The sequence below is a fragment of the Podarcis cretensis genome, assembly GCF_951804945.1.
Source record: "Podarcis cretensis genome assembly, chromosome: 8".
NCBI classification, from domain to species: Eukaryota; Metazoa; Chordata; class Lepidosauria; order Squamata; family Lacertidae; genus Podarcis; species Podarcis cretensis.
Window position 1 is genome coordinate 8181645 of NC_137177.1, and position 27635 is coordinate 8209279.

The window sequence follows — 27635 nt, forward strand, 5'->3', positions numbered from 1 at the left end:
CAGCTAGATGGGCGAGGTATAAATAATAAATTATTATTATTATTATTATTATTATTATTATTATTATTATTATTATTTAAACACACAGACACATAAAAATTGCAAACTCGTGTGGAAATGTGGAGAACTGGACTTAAGACTGAGAAAAGCAAAAGAGACTGAGAGAAACGGAAATTAAGATTTACCTATAGACTCTCCTGCACCCCAGAAAATGAAGTATATGGGAAAGTTCCCTTGGTGGCACTTTCAAATAGAGGGGATGAGGGATAGATGGCAGTTCTGTGTGTACTTGCAGGGTGTCCATTTTCTCTCCCGCCCTATTTTCTCTCCCACTGGTGCCCCCAATATTGGTGGCGGCTAAGGGCACTCTTCTAACTGACAGCTGTTCAGTTCAGCACATGTGCAGAGAGAGCTATGATGGGGGAATTCTAGTACTCCTGTCTTGGGACTTGGATTCCAAATATTTACACAGAGGGGATTATTGCTTAGATGGATGGTGGAGTGGGGTGTGGGGTGGAGAGATCTGGAAGAACATGCAGGAGATTAGCAAGTAAAGGAAATATTTACTTTGGGGCCTTAAGTCTTCCGGAGCTTCTGGCAAGTGTGGTGCAACTTGGGGGAGGAAAAACAGGAGCTACAGGTGCTTGGATGGGCAGAACAAATTTGGTCTCCCAAATCAGTCTACTTCCAAAAGCGGGTGTTCGGAGAGTAGCAATCTAAGCACTGAGGCCCCATCCTGTCATGCTCAGCTCTCCCACTGGTCTTTAGACTAAGGTCACCAGATTTTTTTCAGTGAATCTGAGGACACTTTTCAACTTCAATGGATTTTGTATGGGGTCTGTCCCTGGGAAACGGGAACATCTTGTAACCTTACTTTAACCATATATTTTCAAATTCATCCCTATAATCATATGGACTAGCAACTTGATTCTCTTTTGAGTGGAAGGCTGTAGGCTGGAGAGCAGAAAGGCGAAGTCAGCTGGAAAGAGGGATTATAGCTTGTAGGCTCGCCCCACTTTGAGCCTCTGGGAAAAAGATTTTGGCTGCAATTCTAACCCTGCTTACCCAGGAGTAAGCAGCATTGAATTCAGCAGGATGTATTTCTGAATAGACTTGTTTAGGATTGGAGCATTAGCTGGCTTGTATTGGCTCAACAACATGGCAATAGAAAGTTGTGTACGCCTTGGAAACTTTCCCCCAACCTGATACCCTGGAGATGTTTTGGACTACAACTTCCATCAGACACAGCTGTGCTGTGCTGGCTGGGGCTGATGGGAGTTGTAGGACAGAGGTTGGATGGCCCCCATCGTTCTACCCAGACACTGAGGTCCAGCGCCGAGGGCCTTCTGGCGGTTCCCTCACTGCAAGAAGCGAAATTACAGGGAACCAGGCAGAGGGCCTTCTCAGTAGTGGCACCCGCCCTGTGGAACGCCCTCCCACCATATGTCAAAGAGAACAACTACCAGACTTTTAGAAGACATCTGAAGGCAGCCCTGTTTAGGGAAGCTTTTAATGTTTGATGTATTACAGTATTTTAATATATATTTTGGAAGTCGCCCAGAGTGGCTGGGGAAACCCAGCCAGATGGGTGGGGTATAAATAATAAATTATTATTATTATTATATTATTATAATATAATATTATTATATTATTATTAGATGACCCGGTGACCCCTTCCAACTCTATGATCCTAGGTTGGCGAAGGTTTCTACCATGCTGTGTTTACGCGAGAGTTAAGCCATAGACTCGCCAGGCCCTTTTTGAGCTCTGTCTGTGTGCATTTTAAAGTACAGCCACGCAGGCGTGCTGGATAGAAACTCGCCGCTTTTTATTTCTACACCTTCAAAGATTCACAGTAAAGCTTCACAATCGAACCCTGTGCGCTAATCGACGCCGGAAGCGTGAAACTGGACAAACTTAATATCCATTATCCGTTTTGGTACGTTAGCAAACAAGGCAGAGCTGAGACTGGCACAGGTTGCTCAACATGCAGGCTAACCCAAAGCTATGCAGTCACATTTATCTTTTCTCTCTCTCTCTCTCTCTCCATCCTCTTCCTCTGTTTTGCCCTCTTGGTGCTTGAATTACAGACGCCCTTTTAATCTGATCTCCAGTCCTTTTTAACCAATGAGGAAACGCAAAGCAGAGCATCCCTATGGAAAGGGTCATCGCTCCCCAGATATAGAGCACCCGCTTTGCATGTTCAAGGTCCCAGGCAGCAGAATCTCCCAGTAGGGCTGGAATTGTCTCCTGTCTGAAACCTTGGAGAGCATCTGCCAATCAGTGTCGAGACATTCCTGAGCTGGACGGACCAATTGGGCACTTCCCGTGTCCTCCTGGAAATTTCCCTATGGGGGATGCCATTGTAGGGGAAAAGAATCTTTCCCCTCCAAAGACCTGTTCCTTCGCCGCCACCCGCACCTGCTCCAACCTAACCCCACCAGTTCCTGGATCCTTGGGGAGATGCTCTGCAGGTGGGACATCATTTCAGCTCCTCCTCTGAGTCGTCACCCCGTCCCTCTGCGCCCACTGCCAGGAAGCTCCCTGTCCGTAGGGTGGGCTTTGGCTCTCAGCAGGCGGAATAGTCTTGGAAAGGGATGCCGTCCTGCGTCCCCAGCGTGGCTGATGCTTTCTGCGTCCTGGACCACCAGGGCCACCAGAATTGGGAGTAGAAAAAGTTCCGGATACTGCAGAAGACGGTTTTGCGGAAAATGATGAAGAGCCACGGGTCCACGATGGGGTTGAAGGCACTGAATCGGAAGGCTTTCATGTCCTCGTTCTCGATGTGGTCAGGGTTGATGCCCCCAATGTAAGCCCGGATCTGTGGCGGAAGAGAAGAGAAAGGGTCAGGAGAGGGGGAAAGCAGCACAAGGTCATAATATTATGATGGAAGATTTGGGGAAATTATGGAAAACTGATTTAAAAATTTACAGATGGTTCCCTATTGAAGGAGAATTGCGTGAAGATGATGTACAGATGGTATATGACACCAGTGCAGTTAGGGAAAATGTATAAAACTAGTTCAAATATACTGTATTTTTCGCTCCATAAGACGCACCAGACCACAAGATGCGCCTAGTTTTTGGAGGAGGAAAACAAGAAAAAAAATATTCTGAATCTCAGAAGCCAGAACAGCAAGAGGGATCGCTGTGCAGTGAAAGCAGCAATCCCTCTTGCTGTTCTGGCTTCTGGGATAGCTGTGCAGCCTGCATTCGCTCCATAAGACGCACACACATTTCCCCTTACTTTTTAGGAGGGAAAAAGTGAGTTATAGAGCAAAAAATATGATATGTTGGAAGTGTAAGGAAAAGGAGGGGACATTTTATCATATGTGGTGGGATTGTAAAGTAATTTTAAAGAATTGGGAAATGATATACAACGAATTGAAGAAAATGTTCCATTTGACATTTGTTAAAAAACCTGAAGCATTTTTGTTAGGGATTGTAGGGAAAGATCTGCCAAAAAAGCTGAAAAACATCTTCATGTATGCGACAATGGCTGCGAGAGTTTTAATAGCACAAGGATGGAAGACTGAAGAAACCCCAACTAAAGAATCATGGCAAGAAAAATTGACGGACTATGCAGAACTGGCAAAACTGACATATAAGCTACGGGACAAGGATAACTGTGACTTTAAAGATGAATGGGAACCCTTTACAAAGTATCTGAAGATGCAACAAAGTGAACTGGACTCCTTGGCTGGGTTTGAATAAACATTCACCAACTTTTTATTGATAATAATCAGCTAAATAGTTTGAGGATCTATACAACTTTGTAACATGCAGAAAACAGCATTCTCAGAGAAATCAAAGACTGGAACTGAGGGGAGCCGGCGGGTGGGGGTGGGAGGGTTCTGTGGGGGGAGGGAAGGGGAGGGAGGGAAAAAGGGGGGAATAAGGATGATATGTTTCTGGATAATATGTTTTGTTTTAATTTTGAATATTTTTTTTTTAAAGAAGAAGGGGACAGCAATAGCTGCTTCCAGCCCAGTACCATGTACCCCTGGCTGCTTTGGGCAAGTTCCCTGCCCGCCCTCCCACCTCCTTTGCAAACAGCTTAGTTAGATCACAGCCAACTAATGCACACAGAGAGTCTTGGGTTCAATTTCTGACACCTCCAGTTGTACCTCAGGAGGTGAGTGGAGACCCCGGGAAGCCAAGACAAGCAAGCTATCCCTGAAGGAGCGTCTCCACCCCCATTGTTCAGCCTGGACACTGAGCTCCAGCGCCAAGGGCCTTCTGGTGGCTCCCTCACTGCGAGAAGTGAGGTTACAGGGAACCAGGCAGAGGGCCTTCTCGGTGGCGGCACCCGCCCTGTGAAACACCCTCCCACCAGATGTCAAGGAAATAAACAACTATCTGTCCTTTAGAAGACATCTGAAGGCAACCCTGTTTCGGGAAGTTTTTAATGTTTGATGTTTTATCGTGTTTTTAATATTCTGTTGGGAGCTGCCCAGGGTGGCTGGGGAAACCCAGCCAGATGGGCAGAGGATAAATAATAAATTAATATTACTATTATTAAGCTACTTGGAGAAAAACGATAAGTGATTTTCATATTAAGTCTGTATTCGACTCATCCCAAACTGGCAAAAGACACGGTTTGGAGGTTTAAAAGGACCAGTACACCTGCCATTTCAGGAATTTCCTTCCTTGCTTCTTCCTCAAATCTGTACACATGTTTGCCATCACCTGTGGCCAATGGGTTCCTCTTTCATGACACCCCCTGAAGCGCATCAGGGAACCAACTCTATATATCTGCAAGGCGGACTGGAGTCAAGAACCATTGGCAGGCTGTTTTTAAGGAGTTTCCTCAAATATTTGCAGAGGCAGATTTAAAAGGGAAAGCAAGCCACACTTTCCCCACCACACATTGGTCGACACGCTTCGAAGACCCAAGCAGATTTCAAAGAAGGGAGAGGCAAAAACCAAAGGTTTAACAGCGAAGAGCATATAAAAAAGACAAGTCATCTGTGCATTCTGGATCTAACCCAACCCTCGAGTGAGTTCAAATTCCTGGTGACAGCCTCCTGCACTTCAGGCATACTTAGAAAATAGTATAATTGCTGAGTGTTGTTAACGGAAAAATCTGAGGGCTCCCTTGGACAAAAACAAAGACACCCACGAGGATAACTTGGGGCAAAACAGCAGCCTGTAGGCTTGGCCTTTATTGGATACTGTCGCGACAGGACTCCCACCCGCAACAAGCTGAAGCAAAATGGAAGCCCAGAACAAAAGAAGACCCCAACTTTTATTAGTTACTAATCTCCCAAACTACACCCCTAAGACTACGTCACAACTACATCACAAAAAGGAGGGGTTGAGGGAGGAGTTGTGGTGGTAACCTGAGTGTCCTGTCACCTGGCTGGTTCCCCCTTTCCCCCTCCCCATGAGTACTTTCCAGGTGACAAAGGGGAGCTGGCAGTTTTCTGCCCCCAGAGGGAAGATCTGATCATTGTCCTTTGTTCCAGTCCATGCTGAATCCACTCCCATATACAAGTTCTTTGTGATCTTGACGGTCTTCTGTCTAGGACCATCAGGGTTGGCATAGCAACTGGGCAGGGCTCCTGTGGATGTACTGGTATGCTCAAGGATTATGGCTGCCCTGTATCAAACCTTCCCCATTTTATAGTCCTTCCTTCATGGAGTAAAATAAAAGTGGAACAGTGCAGATCCGATGTATGGTTCATTTTCTATGAATTTATAACAGAAGCGTAGTGTATGTCGTGTGTGAGTGTGAGTGTGTGTGAAGTTTGTACAAACTGAATGATTGGGGGGGGGGTGTTCCTGCAACAGTGTGTAACCAATTTAGGCCCAGATCTTGTTAACCGGCCCAAAGCCCCTCTTCTGATAGAGGGGTGTGTTTTTTGCTCATGAAAGCCCATTGTGTGAACACAGCACAAATGTTGTTGTTTTCTTTTTTAAAACAATAATATTTATTACCTTTTCCAACAATTTAAACACTACAAAAAATAAAAACCATACAACACAATACAATACAATACAATACAATACAATACAATACAATACAAAAAAACCACAAAAAAACACTATACATTACACTAACAAAACACTAACATTAAACTAACAAAACAAAACAAACACAATTTAAAACACATCAAATAATTTCAATATCTTATCTTTCATTCCCTTATTTCCATGACCTCCTCACACCTCCCTTTTTGTATTCCACTTCTATTAATTTTTTCAGCAATTCCTTTCCATCTTCCTCTATTTTTAATCCTATAATTATCTAAATACATTCTAACCTTGTTTTCCCTTTAATACTCTATTATTCTATTTATCCTTAATTCCTTATAACATTTCTACTAAAGCCATATAACTTCATTCCAACATTTTTCTAACATTCATTAATTTTACAGTATTTCCGTAAATAGTCTTTAAAAAACTTTTTCCAGTCTTCTTCCACCGACTCTTCTCCCTGGTCTCGGATTCTGCCAGTCATTTCCGCCAATTCCATGTAGTCCATCAACTTCATCTGCCATTCTTCCCGGGTGGGTAAATCTTGTGTCTTCCAATACTTCGCGATGAGTATTCTTGCTGCTGTTGTTGCATACATAAAAAATGTTCTATCCTTCTTTGGCACCAGTTGGCCGACCATGCCCAGGAGAAAGGCCTCTGGTTTCTTCAGGAAGGTATATTTAAATACCTTTTTCATTTCGTTATAAATCATCTCCCAGAATGTCTTAATCCTTGGGCATGTCCACCAAAGGTGAAAGAATGTACCTTCAATCTCATTACATTTCCAACATGTTGTTGTTTTCAATTAAAAAGTTGGCAACTCTCACAGTGACCAAACGCTGAGAGTTGTGAAATTGTTCTGAGAAGGAAGTGAGACTGAAATAGAGAAAGTCCCTCCACGCTCAGGGAGCTGCGTGTAGCAATTTGCTTGAGAGGGAGATTTCGTCATGCCTCGAGAATCTTAGGTGGCCAGCTGTGATCCTTTTGCTGTGCCTTCCGCAAGAGCTCAGTGGAAATCCAGGCGGTGGACCAGCCCACGGATGGTTGCTGGCTGCTCCCCTTCTTCCATATCCCATTTCAAGACAGAGAAGAGATGGGGTCTTTAGCCTAGTAGGAATACGGGCTTGCAAGCTCTTGTTGCTCAAACCACTGTGAATCAATTCTAGCTCTAACTGATTCATCACTGTTTCTTTTTTCTTTTTCTTTTTAAATGATATTTATTCCAATTTTAAAGGTTACAAAAAGAAAACACTAAATTCACACTAAATACAAACAGACAAAAAAACAGGGGGGAAAACAAGAAAAACAGCACAGAAAAATCCGAACAAAAAACAAACCAAACTTTCCCATAACTTATTTTTCATCTACCTATTTCCTTGACCTCCTCACACCTCCCTTTTTTGTATTCTAGTTCAATTAGATGTTTCAGCAAATCCTTCCAACTTTGTTTTTATCCTAATAATTTATCTTAATATACTGCTATTCACGTCTTTCACAAATTAAAAAGTCAATTTTAACCTAATCCTTATATCATTTCTGCTAAGACCACATTACTTCATTCCAACATCACTGTTTCTTTTTTCTTTCCTTTTCCTTTTCAAATAATCTTTATTAGTTTTTCAATTAGATACTCCACATACAAATACTGTGCAGTATTACATTTTACATTTAGACTTGCTCTTCAGAGCTGACTTCCCTTCTTCCTTCTTCAGGTTTTTTATATCAAATATAATTTTATCACATTATTTTCTTCCATTTTATATATTGTTATTCATTTCCCATATTTGTCCATAGTATATCCATAAACAAATAAGTCCTCATGTTTATACAATTCTTGTTGTCTGTCTGTATTCATTTACCACTACTGTTGGTTATATTAGTTTCCTTATACATTTTGTTTCTTATTATTTTCATTATCCATCACTTTTCTTAATCTTTCCCGTTATGAGGTTTGTTTCCAATTTTACTGGCTTTACTATTTCATCTTATCTTATCTTATCTTATCTTATCTTATCTTATATACAACATCTTATCTTATATACAACATAATTTTTTCCCATTCTTTATGAAATGTTTCCTCGCCCTGTTGTCAAATTTTCCCTGTTAGTTTGGCTATTTCTTGCATATTCCATTACCTTTGTCGCCATTCTTCTACTGTTGGTAATTGCTGCTGTTTCCAAACCCAGGCTAGCAGTAACCTCGCCGCTGTTGTTGCATAGAAAAACAGTTTCTGATCGTTCTTAACTATATCTTCTCCTACCATTCCTAACAAGAATGCCTCTGGCTTTTTCAAAAATGTAGATCTAAAGATCATCTTTAGCTCATTATATGTGTGTGTGTATATATATATATATATATGTTTCAATATATGGGTTAAGAGTAAGAATCATAAAATTGTAGCGCTGGAAGGGACCCCAATGCTAAATGTCATGATGTCATGACATAATTTAAACTACATTACTGTATTTTAAAGCGACGTGGGCGGCGCTGTGGGTTAAACCACAGAGTCTAGGGCTTGCTGATCAGATGGTCGGCAGTTCGAATCCCCACGACGGGGTGAGCTCCCGTTGCTCGGTCCCTGCTCCTGCCAACCTAGCAGTTTGGAAGCACGTCAAAGTGCAAGTAGATAAATAGGTACCACTCCAGCGGGAAGGTAAACGGTGTTTCCGTGCGCTGCTCTGGTTCGCCAGAAGCGGCTTAGTCATGCTGGCCACATGACCCAGAAGCTGTACGCCGGCTCCCTCAGCCAGTAAAGCGAGATGAGTGCCGCAACCCCAGAGTCGGCCACGACTGGACCTAATGGTCAGGGGTCCCTTTACCTTTACTGTATTTTAATATTTTGTTGGAAGCTGCCCAGAGTGGCTGGGGAAGCCCAGCCAGATGGGCGGGGTATAAATAATATATTATTATTATTATTATTATTATTATTATTATTATTATTATTATTATTTAGCCCAACCCCCTGCAAGGCAAGAATCTCAGCTAAAGCATTCCTGACAGATGGCCATCCAACTTCTGCTTAAAAACCTCCAAGGAAGGAAAATTCGCCACTTCCTGAGGGCGTCTGTTCCTTTCTCTTCCCCCTTCTATTCCTATATCATGCCTTGCAATTGCTTCCGCATTCCTGATGTGCTAGTGCAACAGTTTCCCGACACACATTTTTTTTAAAAAAACAAAAAACAAGAAGTACTCTCAGCACGGGCAGTTTTGAATTTTTTTAGCTCTTTAAAAAATAAAATAAAAAGTTCTTTTTCTCCTAGGGTGGTTCTGGAGCCTTTTCTAGATGTCATTCAAGGGCTAAATGTGTGAGCCGGGTATGTGCGAGAGAGGAAAAGCAGTGTCATAGTGGCAGAGATGGAGCCAGTGATTGTAGAATCATAAAATAGTAAAGTTGGAAGGGACCCCAACGGTCATCTAGTCCAACCCCCCCTCCATACAGTGGTGCCTCGCAAGACGAAATTAATCCGTTCCGTGAGGCTCTTCGTCTAGCGGTTTTTTCGTCTTGCGAAGCAAGCCCATTGACAGCTTAGCGGATTAGCGCTATTAGCGGCTTAGCGGCTTTTAGCGGATCAGCTGATAAGCGGCTTATCAGCGGATCAGCTGATAAGCGGCTTAGCGGCTTAGGAAAAGGGGGAAAAACCCGCGGGAACTCGCAAGACATTTCGTCTTGCGAAGCAAGCCCATAGGGAAATTCGTTTTGCGAAGCGTCTCCAAAACGGAAAGCCCTTTCGTCTAGCGGGTTTTCCGTCTTGCGAGGCGTTCGTCTTGCGGGGCAGCACTGTATTGCAATGCTTAATGGTGAGTTTAATCATGCCTGTGGGGATTTGAATTTGAGCCTTCTCAGTCCTAATCCTAACCCAGCACCACACTCTGCTGCTTTATATACTCCTCCTTCACCATCTCAATAATAATAATAATAATTTATACCCCACCCATCTGGCTGGGCTTCCCCAGCCACTCTGGGCGGCTTCCAACAAAATATTAAAATACTGTAATACATCAAACATTAAAAGCTTCCCTAAACAGGGCTGCCTTCAGATGTCTTCTAAAAGTCTGGTAGTTGTTGTTCTCTTTGACATCTGGTGGGAGGGCGTTCCACAGGGCGGGCGCCACCACCGAGAAGGCCCTCTGCCTGGTTCCCTGCAACTTGGCTTCTTGCAGTCAGGGAACCGCCAGAAGGCCCTCGGACGATGGGGGTGGAGACACTCCTTCAGATATACTGGACCTTAAGATTTTTAAGACATGCTATTTTCTTAAAATACAATTGATTGGTGAATTGATGGATTGGTGAAATGTAGCTGATTACCGGTAATTCCCCCAATCAGTTGAAATGCATGCAGCAGAAGCGGGGACAATTTTTCTTCTAGTTTGGAGGTCTCGATTGGCTATAATAATAATAATAATAATAATAATAATAATAATAATTATTATTATTATTATTATTTATTATTTGTACCCCGCCCATCTGGCTGGGTCTCCCCAGCCACTCTGGGCGGCTACTGACTCTTCTGCCTGCCACTGTGACTTTCCCTTTCCCTGCAGTTGGATGTGCAGATGTTACCAATGGTCTGGTTTACCTCGGCCCCCTCAAACGCTTCCCCTGTTGATTTTCTGCCCCATCGGGCTTCTAGCAGGAGAGCAGGCCAGGTTAAGCGAATTTCTGCTCATTTAGCACCTGTAGACCTGTAGACCTGAGGGGGCAGCCTTTCCTGTAATCAACTTTACTCTTTCTGGGGGGAATCCATCAGGTTAAAAAGAAGCGCTAGTTGGCAGAATAAGTTACAAGAATATGTGGAAATGGCACAAATGACCAACAGCCTAAGGGGCAGTTCAAGACAATAATTTGCGCAAAAATGGGATAAATACAAGAGATATGTACAAAAATATATCAATGATTTTTCGTCTATGATGGCAGCATTTGATTGACCTTGGATAAAGAAATATAGGAGAAATAAGATTAATAGCACAAATTCTTGTAAGACTGTATTAGAGAATATATAAAGGATAGATTAATAATGGTAGGTACATTGACTATTAGAATAAAAGCATACAACGGGAATTGACAAGAAGTCCAAAGTTTTTATGATATTTTTTGTTAATGCGTTGTTGTTTAGTCGTTTAGTCGTGTCCAACTCTTTGTGACCCCCTGGACCGGAGCACTCCAGGCACTCCTGTCTTCCACTGCCTCCCGCAGTTTGGTCAGACTCATGCTGGTAGCTTCGAGAACACTGTCCAACCATCTCATCCTCTGTTGTCCCCTTCTCCTTGTGCCCTCCATCTTTCGCAACATCAGGGTCTTTTCCAGGGAGTCTTCTCTTCTCATGAGGTGGCCAAAATCTTGGAGCCTCAGTTTCAGGATCTGTCCTTCCAGTGAGCACTCAGGGCTGATTTCCATCGGAATGGAGAGGTTTGATCTTCTTGCAGTCCATGGGACTCTCAAGAGTCTCCTCCAGCACCAGAATTCAAAAGCATCCATTCTTCTGCGATCAGCCTTCTTTATGGTCCAGCTCTCACTTTCATATATCACTACTGGGAAAACCATAGCTTTTACTATACGGACCTTTGTTGGCAAGGTGATGTCTCTGCTTTTTAAGATGCTGTCTAGGTTTGTCATTGCTTTGTCATTGCTTTTCTCCCAAGAAGCTGAAGAAGATTTTTTTGTTAATAACTTTTGTTAAACATCTTTGTTAATAACCGCATAAAAATTAGCATAAACACAGCTGAAGCTTAAGGTTTACAACTATGTAAGAAAAGACAAGTGTGTGTGTGTGTATGATTGAAATCTCACTTTATGAGATGTACTATATATATGTAATGTATTGTAACACTATTAATAAAGCTTGTTACATTGCAAAAATACCTGAACAACCGATTTACAATATTAAGTCTGTATCTGGGAGTGTCCACAGTGGGGGGTGGGGTGGAGGGTGTTTTTGTTTTTTTGCAGGTGGATGAGGAGAGCAGATCTCTCTTTGTGCTTCAGTTCACCCCCAACCTTCCTGCATATAATATAATAAGTTAAATCCAGACCCCAGAGAGGTAGCTTAATGATTCTTGCACCCTGGGATGTTATCACGCAGGAAACCCCCTGCTCCTTCCGCTGCCACAACCGTAATCAAACCAGAAATAATCCCGCCGTGCTTTTATGACGGGGGGGGGGGGGTTAATGAGATTGCTAGGTAATTGCAGACCTCGTCATAATTGGATGGCACAAATTAAGGCTGATGACTCCAAGCCTTGGAGCGAAGCGAGGCCTCAGTGTCACCTCTGAGGCTGATGCTCCAGGAAATACAATATTGTATACTTAGTCAAATGACACTCGGATCCATTCAACAGTGTTTGAATTGGGATATGGATTTGTCAGGAGGGAGACATAAAATAGACAGCAAGATTTGCAGCCAGGACCAGAGATTCGGCCAACTTCCTTTCTAAACAAAGCATCTCAGAGTTGCTGTTATACATGCCATTTTATATTTTCAACTCACATCAATCAAAACAGAGATCATGTTCATTTCCCTTTCCTCCCACCCATTTATTTTCAAATTGTAAGGGCTTCCCTCAGTAGGACTGGGGTTTATTGTTCCCCTTAGGTATGTCTACTCTACCAATTAAAACCAGTTTCTGACCCGTTTAAACTGTACATACTCAACTGAATAACTTTCAAAACTGAAGTCCTGTGAAGGGGTTACAGATCTCAAAGAGCCCTCACAAAATTATGATTTTGGTCAGGGAGGGGGAGCTGCGACAGTGATGAAGCTCGTTTACATTGGTTTCAAGCTAATTTAAATTTATCGGAAGATACACTCCCTTATCTACTGTGGATAAGATAAAAACCCATGCATTTCAAGTGGCAATGTGTCTGATCCAAGGTCCACGTTTCTGAAAGCACCGTGAACAAAGGCGACTGGATCTGTTCCAGCAGCAGTTGCATCTTCACAGTCATGATGCAAGCTAGTCAGCGGAACTGTGATTTTAAATTATAAATTATTGGATGGGTATACAGCCTTTCTCCCAAGTCTCCTGCCCTCCCTGAGGCAGTGTACTGTTTTGTTGTTGTTGTTGTTGTTTAGTCGTTTAGTCGTGTCCGACTCTTCGTGACCCCATGGACCAGAGCATGCCAGGCACTCCTGTAATAACATCCTCAAGGTCCCAGGCCTCAGAGAGGTTAGGCTGGCCTCAACTAGAGCCAGGGCCTTCTCGGCTGCGGCCCCAATCTGGTGGAACGCTCTGTCACAAGAGACTAGGGCCCTGCGGGACCTGACATCCTTCCGCAGGGCCTGCAAGACAGAGTTGTTCCACCAGGCCTTTGGTCAGGGCGCAGCCTGACTCCCTCCTCTGGCAACCTGCACAGAATCTTGCTTAATCAGTTGCCATTAATTTGATTTTAATTGATTTTTATAATGAAATATTTTTAGAATGTGCGATTATCTGATTGTTTGATTGTTTGATTGTTGTTAGCCGCCCTGAGCCCGGCTTCGGCTGGGGAGGGCGGGATATAAATAAAATTTATTATTATTATTATTATTATTCCACTGCCTCCCACAGTCTGGTCAAACTCATGCTGGTAGCTTCGAGAACACTGTCCAACCATCTCGTCCTCTGTCATCCCCTTCTCCTTGTGCCCTCCATCTTTCCCAACATCAGGGTCTGTTCCAGGGAGGTGGTCAAAGTCTTGGAGCCTCAGCTTCAGGATCTGTCCTTCCAGTGAGCACTCAGGGCTGATTTCCTTAAGAATGGATAGGTTTGATCTTCCTGCAGTCCACGGGACTCTCAAGAGTCTCCTCCAGCACCAGAATTCAAAAGCACCAATTCTTCGGCGGTCAGCCCAGCTTTCACGTCCATACATCACTACTGGGAAAACCATAGCTTTTACTATACAGACCTTTGTTGGCAAGGTGATGTCTCTGCTTTTTAAGATGCTGTCTAGGTTTGTCATTGCTTTTCTCCCAAGCCAGAAATATTACCTCAGGTTAAGAACTTTGCTTCAGGATAAGAACAGAAATTGGGGGGGGGGCGGCGCAGAGGCAGCAGGAGGCCCCATTAGCTTAAGTGGTGCTTCAGGTTAAGAACAGTTTCAGGTTAAGAACGGACCTCTGGAACAAATTAAGTACTTAACCTGAGGTACCACTGTACAGCATTTGGGCAAACTCCAGTCTCTGGGGTTTGGTATAGAGGGGAGTGTTGTTGTTTTTGATGGCAGGGGTAAGGGAGTGTTGTAGAAAACAAGAGTTTGTAGGGAAAGCTTCTACTGTGTTGTGATCTTTGCCCCACTTGGGGTTATTTTAAGGAAGGCAATGAATCACAGAAGGGCAGGCCGGCACGCAAGGGATGGGGAAAGAGGGAAAGAGTTGCAAAAGGGGGATGTGAAGATCAGACAACGTTTGCATTTCAGGCACTCTGAGATCAGCAGTGAAGATGACGGAGAGCTTCAACTGGAACCTGCTACTTAAGAACAAAGAGCCGCGAAAGAAGAATGGCAGACAAAATTAACAGACTACGCAGAATTAGACAAAACGACAGGAAGGATTCGAAACCTGCAAGACCAGAGATTTACAGAAGATTGGGAGAAACATACGAACTATTTGAAGAGCAACTGCAATCAACAAATGACGTTAGTAGGACTGCGAGAAGTTTTGTAAGGAGAAATATATGAAATGTTGCAGAAGAGAGACTTTAGTTATGAAATTTAAATAGTGAAAGTAAGAAATGTATATTAAGTGAATAGATTGGGAAATTTTCAGACGTGGTTGATGGAAGTCCAAAAAATTGTATAAGATGTAAAAAGTATGTTTAATTATTTGAAAACGATATGTTAAAAACGAATAAAAAATCCATATATATATATATAAACAGATGAAGAACTGGATGGATCAGGCCAATAGCTCATCTAATCCAGATGCCTGTGGGTACCCAATAGCAGAATCGGAGCGCAAAAGCCCTCCTCTGGTTTCCAGCAACTGGAATTGAGAAGCATTGCTGCCTCTGTGGAGCAGAGCCATCGTAGCTAGTAGCCATCAATAGTCCTCTCCTCCTCCATGAATTTGTCTCTTTCTCTTGAGGATTCGATAAAATTAGGGAATTATGCATCTTAAAAAGCAGAGACATCACCATTCCAACAAAGGTCCGTATAGTTAAAGCCATGGTTTTCCCAGTAGTGACGTATGGAAGTGAGAGCTGGACCATAAAGAAGGCTGATCGCCGAAGAACTGAGGCTTTTGAATTCTGGTGCTGGAGGAGACTCTTGAGAGTCCCATGGACTGCAAGAAGATCAAACCTCTCCATTCTGAAGGAAATCAGCCCTGAGTGCTCACTGGAAGGACAGATCCTGAAGCTGAGGCTCCAATACTTTGGCCACCTCATGAGAAGAGAAGACTCCCTGGAAAAGACCCTGATGTTGGGAAAGATGGAGGGCACAAGGAGAAGGGGACGACAGAGGACGAGATGGTGGGACAGTGTTCTTGAAGCTACCAGCATGAGTTTGACCAAACTGCGGGAGGCAGTGAAAGACAGGAGTGCCTGGCGTGCTCTGGTCCAGGGGGTCACAAAGAGTTGGACACGACTAAACAACAACAACAACAATAGAATTATGATTGCAGAAAACTGGAAGACTGGAGAAATACCAACTAAAGAACAATGGCAAGAGAAGCTGATGAACTATGCAGAACTGGCAAAAATGACAGACAGACTAAGAGAAAAAGACAACAGTGGCTTTGAAAAAGAAAGGGAACCATTTATATTATACTTGCAGAAACAAAATAGACTTGATGGCAGGATTTAAATAAACATTCACATTATTAGCATTAGAAAATGTGTGGAAGATATAGAAATAGGATGGTGCATTTTATTTTTAAATTTTAAGGTTTTATGTTTTAAGGTTTGATGCTGTTGTATAAGTATGTTACTAGTATTATTTTCTTTTAGGAAGTAGCAAAGTAGGTGAAAGGAGAAACAAACTAGAAATGGAAGTTGGGGGATGTCCAGAAGGGGAGGGGGGAAGGAATGTATCGTAAATGTTATAGATATAAGATGTATGTAATGAATGAAAAAGGAAAATGAATAAAATTTTTAAAAAGAAGAGAAAGAATTTGTGGCTTTTAAGCCATCCAGGTGGGTGGCCATCTTTGCCTCCTGTGGCAGGGAGTTCCATAGATTATGCGCTACATGAAGAAGCACTCTCTCTTTTCTGAATCTGTCAACAATCAGCTTCACTGGAGGTCTATGAGTTCCAGAGAGAAGGGGATGGACTTCTCTCTATCCATTCTCTCTGTGCCATGCAAAAATTTTTGTAATCCTCTGCCACTTGCACTTGCAAAGTGTTTAACTTCTAAGGAAAAAAAAGGAAGGTGCGGGGGCCAAGCCTATGCCCCCAACACGTTACCACATATTTAATTTATTTACTTTCAGCACTTTCAGCCTGCTCTTCGTTGTAGCAAATGAACAACATCACAGCATGTAATTCCAATGAAACAAGTTTAAAACAAAGAGGAAAAGAAAGGGGGGAAACCCAGCCAACCATATACCGTATTTTTTGCTCTATAAGACGCACCAGACCACAAGACGCACCTAGTTTTTGGAGGAGGAAAACAAGAAAAAAAATATTCTGAATCTCAGAAGCCAGAACAGCAAGAGGGATCATTGCGCAGTGAAAGCAGCAATCCCTCTTGCTGTTCTGGCTTCTGGGATAGCTGCGCAGCCTGCATTCGCTCCATAAGACGCACACACATTTCCCCTTACCTTTTAGGAGGGAAAAAGTGAGTCTTATAGAGCAAAAAATACAGTAACCCAATGGCAAAACGTTGCTTATACAATTGCTTTAGGACACTGCTTCTCGCAAACGCTGGGATCTGGGTAAGCAGGTCTGTTGGTTTAAATGCGGCGGAAACTGGGCAGCAGAAAAGAATGCTAAAATCAGGAATGAACACATTTTGGAGATGTGGCCCCTCAGTGCAGCTCACATGACTCAGCGGCGCATCAGTGCCCCCCGATCTGCACATGGCACAAACCACATGCTTTAGTGCTCAGATAAGGGGACATTTAAGTCCAGTCGTGAACGACTCTGGGGTTGCGGTGCTCATCTCACTTTATAGGCCGAGGGAGCCGGCGTTTGTCCGCTTCCGCAGACAGTTTTTTCAGGTCATGTGACCAGCATGACTAAGCCGCTTCTGGCAAAGCCAGAGCAGCGCAGGGAAACGCCGTTTACCTTCCCACCAGAGTGGTACCTATTTATCTACTTGCAGTTTGACGTGCTTTTGAACTGCTAGGTTGGCAGGAGCTGGGACAGAGCAACGGGAGTTCACCCCGTAGCGGGGATTCGAACCGCCGACCTTCTGATCAGCAGGCCCAAGCAACGCAGTGGTTTAAACCACAGTGCCACCCACATCCCCAGTGCTCAAATAGTGCCTGGCAAATCTGTGGTTTAACTATTGTGTAACCACACCGTGTCAGCTGTGCTGTCTGGGGCGGATGGGAGTTGTAGTCCAAAACAGGGACAGTTCGAATGTATTTTAGAAATCCAAATTTAAAACACACCAGTGAAAATAGCCAATGTAGCCAAGTAATTCAGAACTGTGCCAAACTCAGAAGAACATAAGGAAATCTTGTGGAGGCAGAGCCGAGTCATCGTGACTAGTAGCCATCAATAGCCCTGTCTGAACTGGACTAATTCTCCTTGTAAAAGGTAAAGGTACCCCTGACCGTAGGGGTTAGTCGTGTCCGACTCTAGGGTTGTGCGCCCATCTCACTTAAGAGGCCGGGGGCCAGCGCTGTCCGGAGACACTTCCGGGTCACGTGACCAGCGTGACGAAGCTGCTCTGGCGAACCGGCACCAGAGCAGCACACGGAAACGCCGTTTACCTTCCCGCTATAAAGCAGTACCTATTTATCTACTTGCACTTAGGGGTGCTTTCGAACTGCTAGGTGGGCAGGAGCTGGGACCGAAAGACGGGAGATCACTCCGCCGCGGGGATTCGAACTGCTGACCATGCGATCGGCAAGCCCTAGGCGCTGAGGTTTTACCCACAGCGCCGCCCGCGTCCCTTGAGGTGCTTTCTAAACTCCACCCAGGAAGTGGAGAGATGGGCCTCCTCTGTCAGCTCTCGTCCCAAGGCCTCTGGGTCCCTCAGAGGACTTGTGGAAAAGCTCGCAATATCTCTGACTGCTAAACGTACGTGAAATAAATAAGGTGAAGTAACCACAAAGCATTCTGAAGAATTGCTCCCCCCCCCCCCAAGTTATCATCTGAATCTAGAACAGGGAAGCGCTTTCAACCTTGGCCTGTCTTTGCCGTGTCAAGAAGCTGCTTTCTGCCCTGCTGAAACCTGAAACTGCACTTATGCACAATGTGCAGAAATGAAGCAGGCGCAAGCCTCCATCTGATACCACGCAGCGCACCTCGATTCTGAACCCACGACACCTTAACCGCCCCGTATTGGTGGATGATAGTGGCTGCGGTGGTTCATTGGCAAGCGGAGACGGGCTCTTTGCAACACGCCCAGAGACCTCCTTGCCCTTGCCGTTGCTTGGCACGCCAGATGTGGCGCTGAAACCAGGACGTATGGTCCGATTGCTGCTGAAATTTGGCCCTGCTGCAGGGATGCCTCCCTGCAAGGTCTCCTCAAGGAACAGCAGCCCCTGCAAGCACAGCCTGTCCTTTGCCAGGCTGATGGCAGAAAGCACCCTTCTTTGCATTCCTCCACGTGGCACTAGCAAACTCGGCATTCGCCGCTGGCATCTTGAGCCAGGGTCCTTGTGTGCGGCGGTGCCTGCAGGCCTTTCAGCCCGGGCTCCTTATCTCCCGCCTGTTGCACAACCCTCTGTCCACGCCCGGTTGGCATCCTCAGCTGTTTCAACAAAGCCCTGCCCTGCCCCTTTCTTGTTGCCACAGTAATGCAAAACAATCCTTCAACAACCCCGATTTGGGCCGGATACCCCACCGCGTGAGTGGTTAGAACTGCCTGGCATTTTATGGGTGATGGATGCAAGCTGTTCTGTTTTCAATAAATATATACATTTTATGGTTATTTCACATGTAGTATACAGCAGGCAACGAAAGTAGCAGCTCGCCTGCCCTTTCTTGGAAAGATGCGTAAAGTTTACGATGCATATGAAAGTTTCTTGGCCAATAAGTCTCTCCAGATGTTTCTGTGGTTCTGGAGAGATGTTGTCTCCATTGATCGTCTCATATAGGAGATAAATGAATGTCTGGTGTTATAAAAGGGTAAAGGACTCAACTTGATTCTGACCATGCTAACCTGGCATCTGAGACCGCACCGTGCGTCTGTCGACAGGCCAACATTTAGCAATTTCTAAATGAGCAGCTACCAGCAAAAATGTCAGCATCTCCCAGTGAGATAATTGTTGATTCATCTATTATTCCTAGCAAGGCTAACAAAGGAGTTGGATTTGTATTTGTTTTAAATTAAAAAGACAAAAGTGTGGGGTGCATTAACCCCGCCTGGTAAAAGGAACCCAGGATGTCTTTCTTTTTAATCCCAAATAGATGGGCAGTGGCTTGGGTTGCCCAGCTGTGTGTGTGTGTGTGCGTTTGCCAGCGGGAGGGGGGAGACACTCTGTACATGCTCAGTGGTGTTTACACACACTAAAAATGTACTAAAAAAATTCCTTCAAGAGCAACGTAAGTTTGTTACTGAGGTGCTACTGGAAAGAATTTTTTTCATTTTCTTTCGACTATGGCACACCAACACGGCTACCTAAAAGGTAAAGGTAAAGGGACCCCTGACCATTAGGTCCAGTCGTGGCTGACTCTGGGGTTGTGGCGCTCATCTTGCTTTATTGGCCGAGGGAGCCGGCATACAGCTTCCGGGTCACGTGGCCAGCATGACTAAGCCGCTTCTGGCGAACCAGAGCAGCGCACGGAAACGCCGTTTAGCTTCCCGCCAGAGTGGTACCTATTTATCTACTTGCACTTTGACGTGCTTTGGAACTGCTAGGTTGGCAGGAGCAGGGACCGAGCAATGGAAGCTCACCCCGTTGTGGGGATTCGAACCGCCGACCTTCTGATTGGCAAGTCCTAGGCTCAGTGGTTTAACCCACAGCATCACCCGTGTTCCTACCTGTAACAAAAAAAATGTGTTTGCTTTGCTGTTGCATCACTTGCTCCAAGACTGCTGCCTTGGGCATCTAGGAGAGGAATGGTGGGTATAAATTCAATTACTACTAAAATAATGTTTTGAACGGTTCCCATTTTTGTCTGTAAGCCACCTTAAGTCCTGTCAGGGGGGAAAAGAAGGAAGGAAAGAAGGAAGGAAGCTACTACTACTGCTACTAGTACTACTGTTATTACTGCAGAAAGATTCTGAGTTGATTCTTTAAAATAATAATAATAATAATAATAATAATAATAATAATAATAATTTACAGTGGTACCTCACAAGGCGAAATTAATTCGTTCTGCGAGTTTTTTCGTCTTGCGAGTTTTTCGTCTTACGAGGCATTCGTCTTGTGAGGTACCACTGTATTATTTCTACCCCACCCATCCAGCTGGGCTTCCCCAGCCACTCTGGGCGGTTTCCTACAAAAGATTAAAAATACATTAAAACATCAGTCATTAAAAACTTCCCTAAACAGGGATGCCTTCAGATGTCTTCTAAACGTCAGATAGTTGTTTATTTCCTTGACATCTGATGGGAGGGTGTTCCACAGGGCAGATGCCTCAGCCAAGTATACCAGAAGCAGCGTCTCCACCCCCATCATTCTGCCTGGATGCTGAGGTCCAGCACCGAGGGCCTTCTGGCGGTTCCCTCATTGCGAGAAGCAAAGCTACAGGGAACCAGGCAGAGGACCTTTTCAGTAGTGGCACCCGCTAGTGGAACGCCCTCCGATCAGATGTCAAAGAGATAAACAACTACTTGACATTTAGAAGACATCTGAAGGCAGACGTGTTTAGGGACGTTTTTAATGTGTGACATTTTAATGTATTTTTAATCTTTGCTGGAAGCCAGCCAGAGTGGCTGGAGAAACCCAGCCAGATAGGAGGAGTACAAATAAATTATTATTATTACTACTACTACTACTACTACTACTACCAAGAAGTCCTTCTGCCTGGTTCCCTGTAGCTTCGCTTCTCGCAGCGAGGGAACCACCAGAAGGTCCTTGGTGCTGGACCACAATGTCCGGGCTGAATGATGGGGGTGGAGATGCTCCTTCAGGTATACAGGACCAAGGCTGTTTAGGGCTTGAAAGGTCAACACCAACACTTTGAATTGTGCTCGGAAACGTACTGGGAGCCAATGCAGGTCTCTCAGGACTGGTGTTATGTGGTCTTAGCGGCCGCTCCCAGTCACCAGTCTAGCTGCCGCATTCTGGATCAGTTGTAGTTTCCGGGTCACCTTCAAAGGTAGCCCCACGTACAGCGCATTGCTACAGCCTCTTCCCGCTCAATGAACCCAGTTACTTCTTCCGCTTCCCACGCCTCCTCCTCTGTGTTTGCTCCCTCTTATCCCTCCAACCGCTCATTGTCTTTTCACCGCAGCAGCCTCTTCATTTGACCAGTACCACCAACTCCCAAAGGTGGTTTGCACGCTGAGTAAAGGTGGCTGGGAGACAGAGACGCTCAAGGGAGACGTAGATCTCTCTCCCTCTAATGAGAACGGGCCAGGGGAGGCATTGAAGGGAATCAGGACGGGAGATAAAAGATGGATATACAGTGGTACCTCGGGTTACATACGCTTCAGGTTACAGACTCCGCTAACGCAGAAATAGTGCTGAAGAACTTTGCTTCAGGATGAGAACAGAAATCGTGCTCCGGCAGCGCGACGGCAGCAGGAGGCCCCATTAGCTAAAGTCTGTTTCAGGTTAAGAACAGTTTCAGGTTAAGAACAGACCTCCGGAACGAATTAAGTACTTAACCCAAGGTACCACTGTATTAGGAAGAGGAAGAATAAACAAACTAACCACCTAAGATCAAAAAGGGAGAAGATAAGGGAGGGAAGCTGTTGCAGGAGGAAGAAATGACCGAGGGGTCAAAGGAAGTGGCAGTTTGGGGAGTGGAGAATGGGGTACAAATTGAGTGTGAAAGCAGGAAAGGAGAGGAAATGGGTAAAAAGACTTTGAGTGGCCTGTGGGGGTGGAAAGGGAAATCTATCAAATAAAAAGCCATCTCTGTTTAGAATCTCTGGATCAGCAAATATTGCCTAAAACGGGGAGGCTGAGTCATAACACCCCCGGAGCAAATGTCTACACATGTTTCAAGGAAAGCTGAGCTGCGGAACTCCTTGCCACAGGGGAAATGCTGTGGGAAAGAGCGTGGTGGTTTCCAAAGATGGGTCAGATATCAGTAGAAAACAATGTCAGCAATTGATATTGGGTTCTGCCAAACTCTGTCCTCACCTGCCACCATTTTGTGAGTGGCTCTGCCCCTGCACTGCCATTTTGTGACTGGTGGACCTCAGCCTCTAGCCTGTGGGTAGAAAGTTTGAGAATGCCTGACCTGCAGTGTAGATTCTACCCCAAGGTTTTGAGGGAGAAAATAAGAATAATCTTGCTGTTGTCAGATGAGACTGCCTTATATAGCGCCAAAGTTCTGTGTCTTGGGTACAAAATTCAGCACCATGAAAATCTCACCACAGACCAGGAATGAAAAGGTATTCTTGTCAGGAGAAATCTTGGGCAAAAATGTTAAAAAGTTAAATCTGCAGACAAAATGGCATTAGGAGGAATTCACATGAACATGTTCAAGAGCTGAAAGGAGGGTGCTTTCTTAAGAGAAAATTCGCACATTGCTGCAGAAATGTGGAAAACCAAATTTAAGTTCGTGAAAATAAGAAACAGAGAGAACCAGAATGGACCGATTCACCCCTCCCTAGTCATGACGGCTCTAGATAACCCCTCTGGATCAGAAATAGGATGGCTTTGAAGAGGGTTGCGGAGCAATTCAATAAAGTTTGCATTTAAAGGTGAGCCCATGTGATTCGCACTTTCCAAAATGCTATGTGAACCGAAGCGCAGAACCTGACAAGAGCAGGTGCCAGGAACAGGTCAACAACAACTCACATGGCTTCAGTGAAGTTAACTTTTTATTTGAAGAAACAAAACAGCTCAGGAGGCCAGGCCCATTGAGCCCACCATCTCTTCCCGGTAGATCTTGCCCCAGCGAGGCAGTTGCGAGGCCTGAAGGTCCCCGCCTTCCTACAGCTCCCTAAAGCTCCTCCTCCCCCAAGTCCTTCCCAAGCAATCTGAGACTCTGTCATCTTGTCCATCTTTGCTCCACCCTCTTCATACCTCTTCTGGTCCTGGGGGACCAGGAGAGAGAGACACAGCCTGCCTCATCTCTGCCTCTTGGCATCCCTCCTCTCCAGCTTCTGCCTCCGATTCTGAACTGCTCTCTGCCACAGATTCTTCCTGCTCACTAAACCTTGTTGCCTCTCCAGCTTCTGACACCTCCTCCACCCAGTCTGCTCCCTCTTCTCCCTCTCATCATCATCCCACCACCACTCCCCAACCCTGCTTGCCCTGGGGGTTCCCTTGGGGGTTCCCCAGCTGGTGCCTTTCACCATTCCTCTGCATGCAGCCAGTCCATAATCACCAGCCTTCAAAATTTCGCATTTCTCTGAATTTTGCATCTTGGGCCAAATTGCGTTCAAAAGCATCTACATTGTGGGAAATTTCACTAAACTGCTGGTGAATTTTCACGAGGATTTTTTTTTTTTTTTAAAAGAATCCCACGTTGGGAAGCTGATGTGTAGATGTACTGAATATAAGACTGGAAGGATGAGCAATGGAAACCGAAATGGGCAGATCTGCCCACCCCTACCGCTGAGTAAAAGTTGCTGGGGGAGGGAAGGCAGAGAAAGCGACTGGGCTCATGTCCCAAAACATCTGCTTGGCTAATGTGGGAAATGGCCCATTGAACTTGACGGGCCTCAGCTCTCTTCCAGCAAAGCTCTTCGTCTATTTTTGTGAAAGAAGCTAAAAAAATGTCATACGCTCCCGAGGAGAATCTCTCAGAACAGCCAGAGAGAATCACCAGAGCTGAAGACATTGCCCAGGGCAACCATGATGGGGCTTTCGTCTGTGCTTTAAGCTGCATTGTTTAGATCCCAGAGCAGTCACAGTCTAGGAAAATTCGGGTTGCTTTAAAACCTCTGGGCCAGTACCAGGAATTTTAGATTTAGTCTTTCGTCCATATGGGGATAGCTCTTTAAAAACTGGGTCTTTATGGCTCCTGAGAATTTGAACTGTTTCACCCACCCCTGCTATCACCCTGGAGATTTCTGTGGTTTGATTCGAATAAAGCAAATCTAGACGTGACTGGGAGCGGCCGCCAAGACCACATAACACCAGTCTTGAAAGACCTACATTGGCTCCCTGTACGTTTCCGAGCACAATTCAAAGTGTTGGTGCTGACCTTTAAAGCCCTAAACGGCCTCAAAGGCCCAGTATACCTGAAGGAGAATCCTCTGGAAAAATAATCTCTCAAAAGACCTGTTGATGGCATTTTACCATTGCACTGTGGAGAGTGTATTAACTCATGGTCTCTGTGTGTGGTTTGGGAGCTGCACGGTCAGGGGAAAAACAATGCTGTCCAGGGTTGTAAAGACTGCGGAGAGAATAACTGGGTGCACTCTTCCCACCTTGGATCAAATCTATGCTGCCAGGTGCCATAATAAAGCTGCAGAGATAGTGCAGGATACTGCGCACCCCGGAAATGATCTCTTTCAGCTTCTGCCTTCTGGAAAGACCAGGACTAGCCGCCTGAGAAACAGTTTCTATCCAAATGCGATTTTGGTTTTAAACGCAGTGTAAGGAGTCTCTTTGGGAACATATTGTATTTAATTACAGGGTTATCAGAGTTTTTAGGGGGCCAACCAGGCTGGGATAGCTGGGACAGCAGGCTTGTTGGTTTTTGAATGTCTGATGTAGATTTTTTCAGTTCTGTTGTTCTGTATGGACAATGACAATAAAGAGTATCGTATTGTATCATCATATCGTTGCAGCATTTGGGACCTTTCGGTTTAGCGAAAAGGCAAGGAAGCAGAGACAGGATAGATGTTCATAAAATTGTGTGTGGTAGGGAGAATGTAGAGAGACAAAGGTTTTCCCCCCTCTCTTTGTGACACCAGAACTTATGGATTTGCAATGAAGCTGAATGTTGGAGGATACATGACACATAAAAGGAATGACGTCTTTGTGGTTAAACTATGGAATGCCCTGCCACAGGGATAGCCACCAACTTGGAAGACTTTAAGAGAGGACAAGTTCATGGAGGAGATGGCTATCAATGGCTGCCAGGCACGATGGCAGTGTTCTGCTGACACAGTTGGAGGCAGCGATACTTTTGAATACCAGTACATAAGAAAATGCAGGAGTCTGGCTTGCAGGGCCCCCCGAGATGCTGGACTAGATGAGCCATGGGCCTGATCCCGCAGGGCTCTTCTTACACTGCTGTAGGTGGTTTAATAAGATTGCTGATCTGCGAGTCAGGTGCACACATGACCTGGAAACTCTGGCCTCAGGTCACCGTCGCCTTGGCTCCAGAGTATCTCCTCTGCTGGGTTGACTTTCTGTTTCCTCTGACTTAACTCAGCTTGCGGCTTGCCTGTGTGGGTCCGCATCGCCCTTGTGCACTTATGCACAATATTGCAGTGCAGGCAGCATTTCCTGCAACAAGCCGTTCAGCCATCGGGTGTTCAGAGGGTGATTCACGGCTTCCCCTCCTCTTTTGCAAATGAAAACCGGCCTTTCGACTTCATCTCGGGGCCTCGTCTATCTCCAGGGAAATGTTTACAGAAGGAAGAAATGAGGACAGAAGCGGGGAAGGGTTACGGGGATGAAGAAACGGCACTCTGCATATGGGTAGAGACATATTTTTCTGAGAACAGGCAAGCTCCCAGATAATGCTGCCGCAGATAATGAACTGTTTTCTCCCAAATGATCCTGTCAGTCCATTGTAATCTTCCGAGGAGGCTCACCAGGTGCAGAAAAACTTTGGCCCTCCAATTGTTGCCGAACTACAACTCCCATCTTTCCTGGCCACTGGGCATGCGTCCTGGAGCTGCTGGGAGTTGTAGTCAAAAACATCTGGAGGGTGCTAGATTGGCAAAGGCCTATCTAAGCTGCATTTGGCTGGGTCCTTTCCTACGCCACGCAAAGCGATTCATTTTCTAGCAGACTTTCAGCCTGCCCAGCTGTTAATTCTAAATAAATATTAATCGGGAGGTTAAACGTTTTATCTGCTGTTTCCTCTCTCCCTCTCTCTCATATTGCTTTTTGTTTTCCTTATTCGTCTTCGTCTTTTATATTTTATCTTCCTTTTTAACGATTATTGGCTTGCAAAGTGGCTTAGGCATTTCTTTAAGTGGAGAATGGGAGATAAAAACACTTTAAGTCAATTAGCAAGTAATGCCATATCATTTACATTTTTTAAAAAATAATAATACGGGAAACTTTTTATTTGTTTGTTGATATTGGCCGTGAGCTTCCAGAATCTTCTGGCTGGCTGGCTGGCTGGCTGGCTGGCTGCAGCCTCTACGTGGGCCTCTGGTCTGATTCAGATGGGGAAATATTGAAAAGAGGTTGGGGGGAGGCTGCAGTTCAGTTGGTAGGGTATCTACTTAGCCTACAGAAGGTCATAGGTTCAGTGCGCAGCATCTCTAGGTCAGTCTTTGAAAGACTCTTGCTGGAAATCCTAGCGAGTCCCTGCCAAACAGTGTAAATACTGAGCTAGCTGGAACAATAATACTGAGCTAGCCGGAGCAATAATACTGAGCTGGCTGGAGCAATAATACTGAGCTTGCCAAAGCAATAATACTGAGCTGGCTGGAGCAATAATACTGAGCTTGCCAAAGCAATAATACTGAGCTGGCTGGAGCAATAATACTGAGCTTGCCAAAGCAATAATACTGAGCTAGCTGGAGCAATAACACTGAGCTAGCCGGAGCAATAATACTGAGCTAGCTGGAGCAATAACACTGAGCTAGCCGGAGCAATAACACTGAGCTAGCTGGAGCAATAATACTGAGCTAGCTGGAGCAATAATACTGAGCTTGCCAAAGCAATAATACGGAGCTAGCTGGAGCAATAATACTGAGCTTGCCAAAGCAATAACACTGAGCTAACTGGAGCAATAACACTGAGCTTGCCAAAGCAATAATACTGAGGAAAGTCTCCTGCCGGAAATCCTGGAGAGTCCCTGCCAAATAGTGTAAATACTGAGCTAGCTGGAGCAATACTGCTGAGCTTGCCAGAGTAATAGTACTGAGCTAACTACAGTGATACCTCGGGTTACGAACTTAACTCGTTCTGGAAGTCCGTTCTTAACCCGAAGCGTTCTTAACCCGTGGTGCGCATTCCCTACACAGGCCCCCTGCAGCCCGGAAACAGATTGCGTTCGTATCCCAGGGCAAAGTTCGCAACCTGGAACACTGCTTCTGGGTTTGTGGAGTTCGTAACCCAAAGTGTTTGTAAGCAGGACTGTTCGTAACCCAAGGTACCACTCTACAGCCATACTGCTGAGCTAGCTGGAGCAATAATACTGAGGAAAGACTCCTGCCGGAAATCCAGGCAAGCCCTGCCAAACAGTGTAAATACTGAGCTGGCTGGAGCAATAATACTGAGCTAACTACAGCAATAATACTGAGCTAGCTGGAGCAATAATACTGAGCTAGCTGGAACAGTCACTGGACTCAGCATAAGGTGTCT

The 27635-nt window shown here is 45.0% G+C and overlaps 1 protein-coding gene across 1 annotated transcript in view; it reads right to left on the reverse strand.

The window, feature by feature from the left end:
* Positions 1–1804: 1804 nt before the first annotated feature.
* PTGIR (prostaglandin I2 receptor) overlaps positions 1805–27635 on the reverse strand; it is a 37382-nt gene continuing 11551 nt past the window's right edge. The window contains exon 2 of the mRNA XM_079985663.1: positions 1805–2821. Within this exon, the coding sequence (XP_079841789.1) occupies positions 2570–2821 (252 nt within the window). The 3' untranslated portion in view covers positions 1805–2569. The remainder of the gene's footprint in view (positions 2822–27635) is intronic.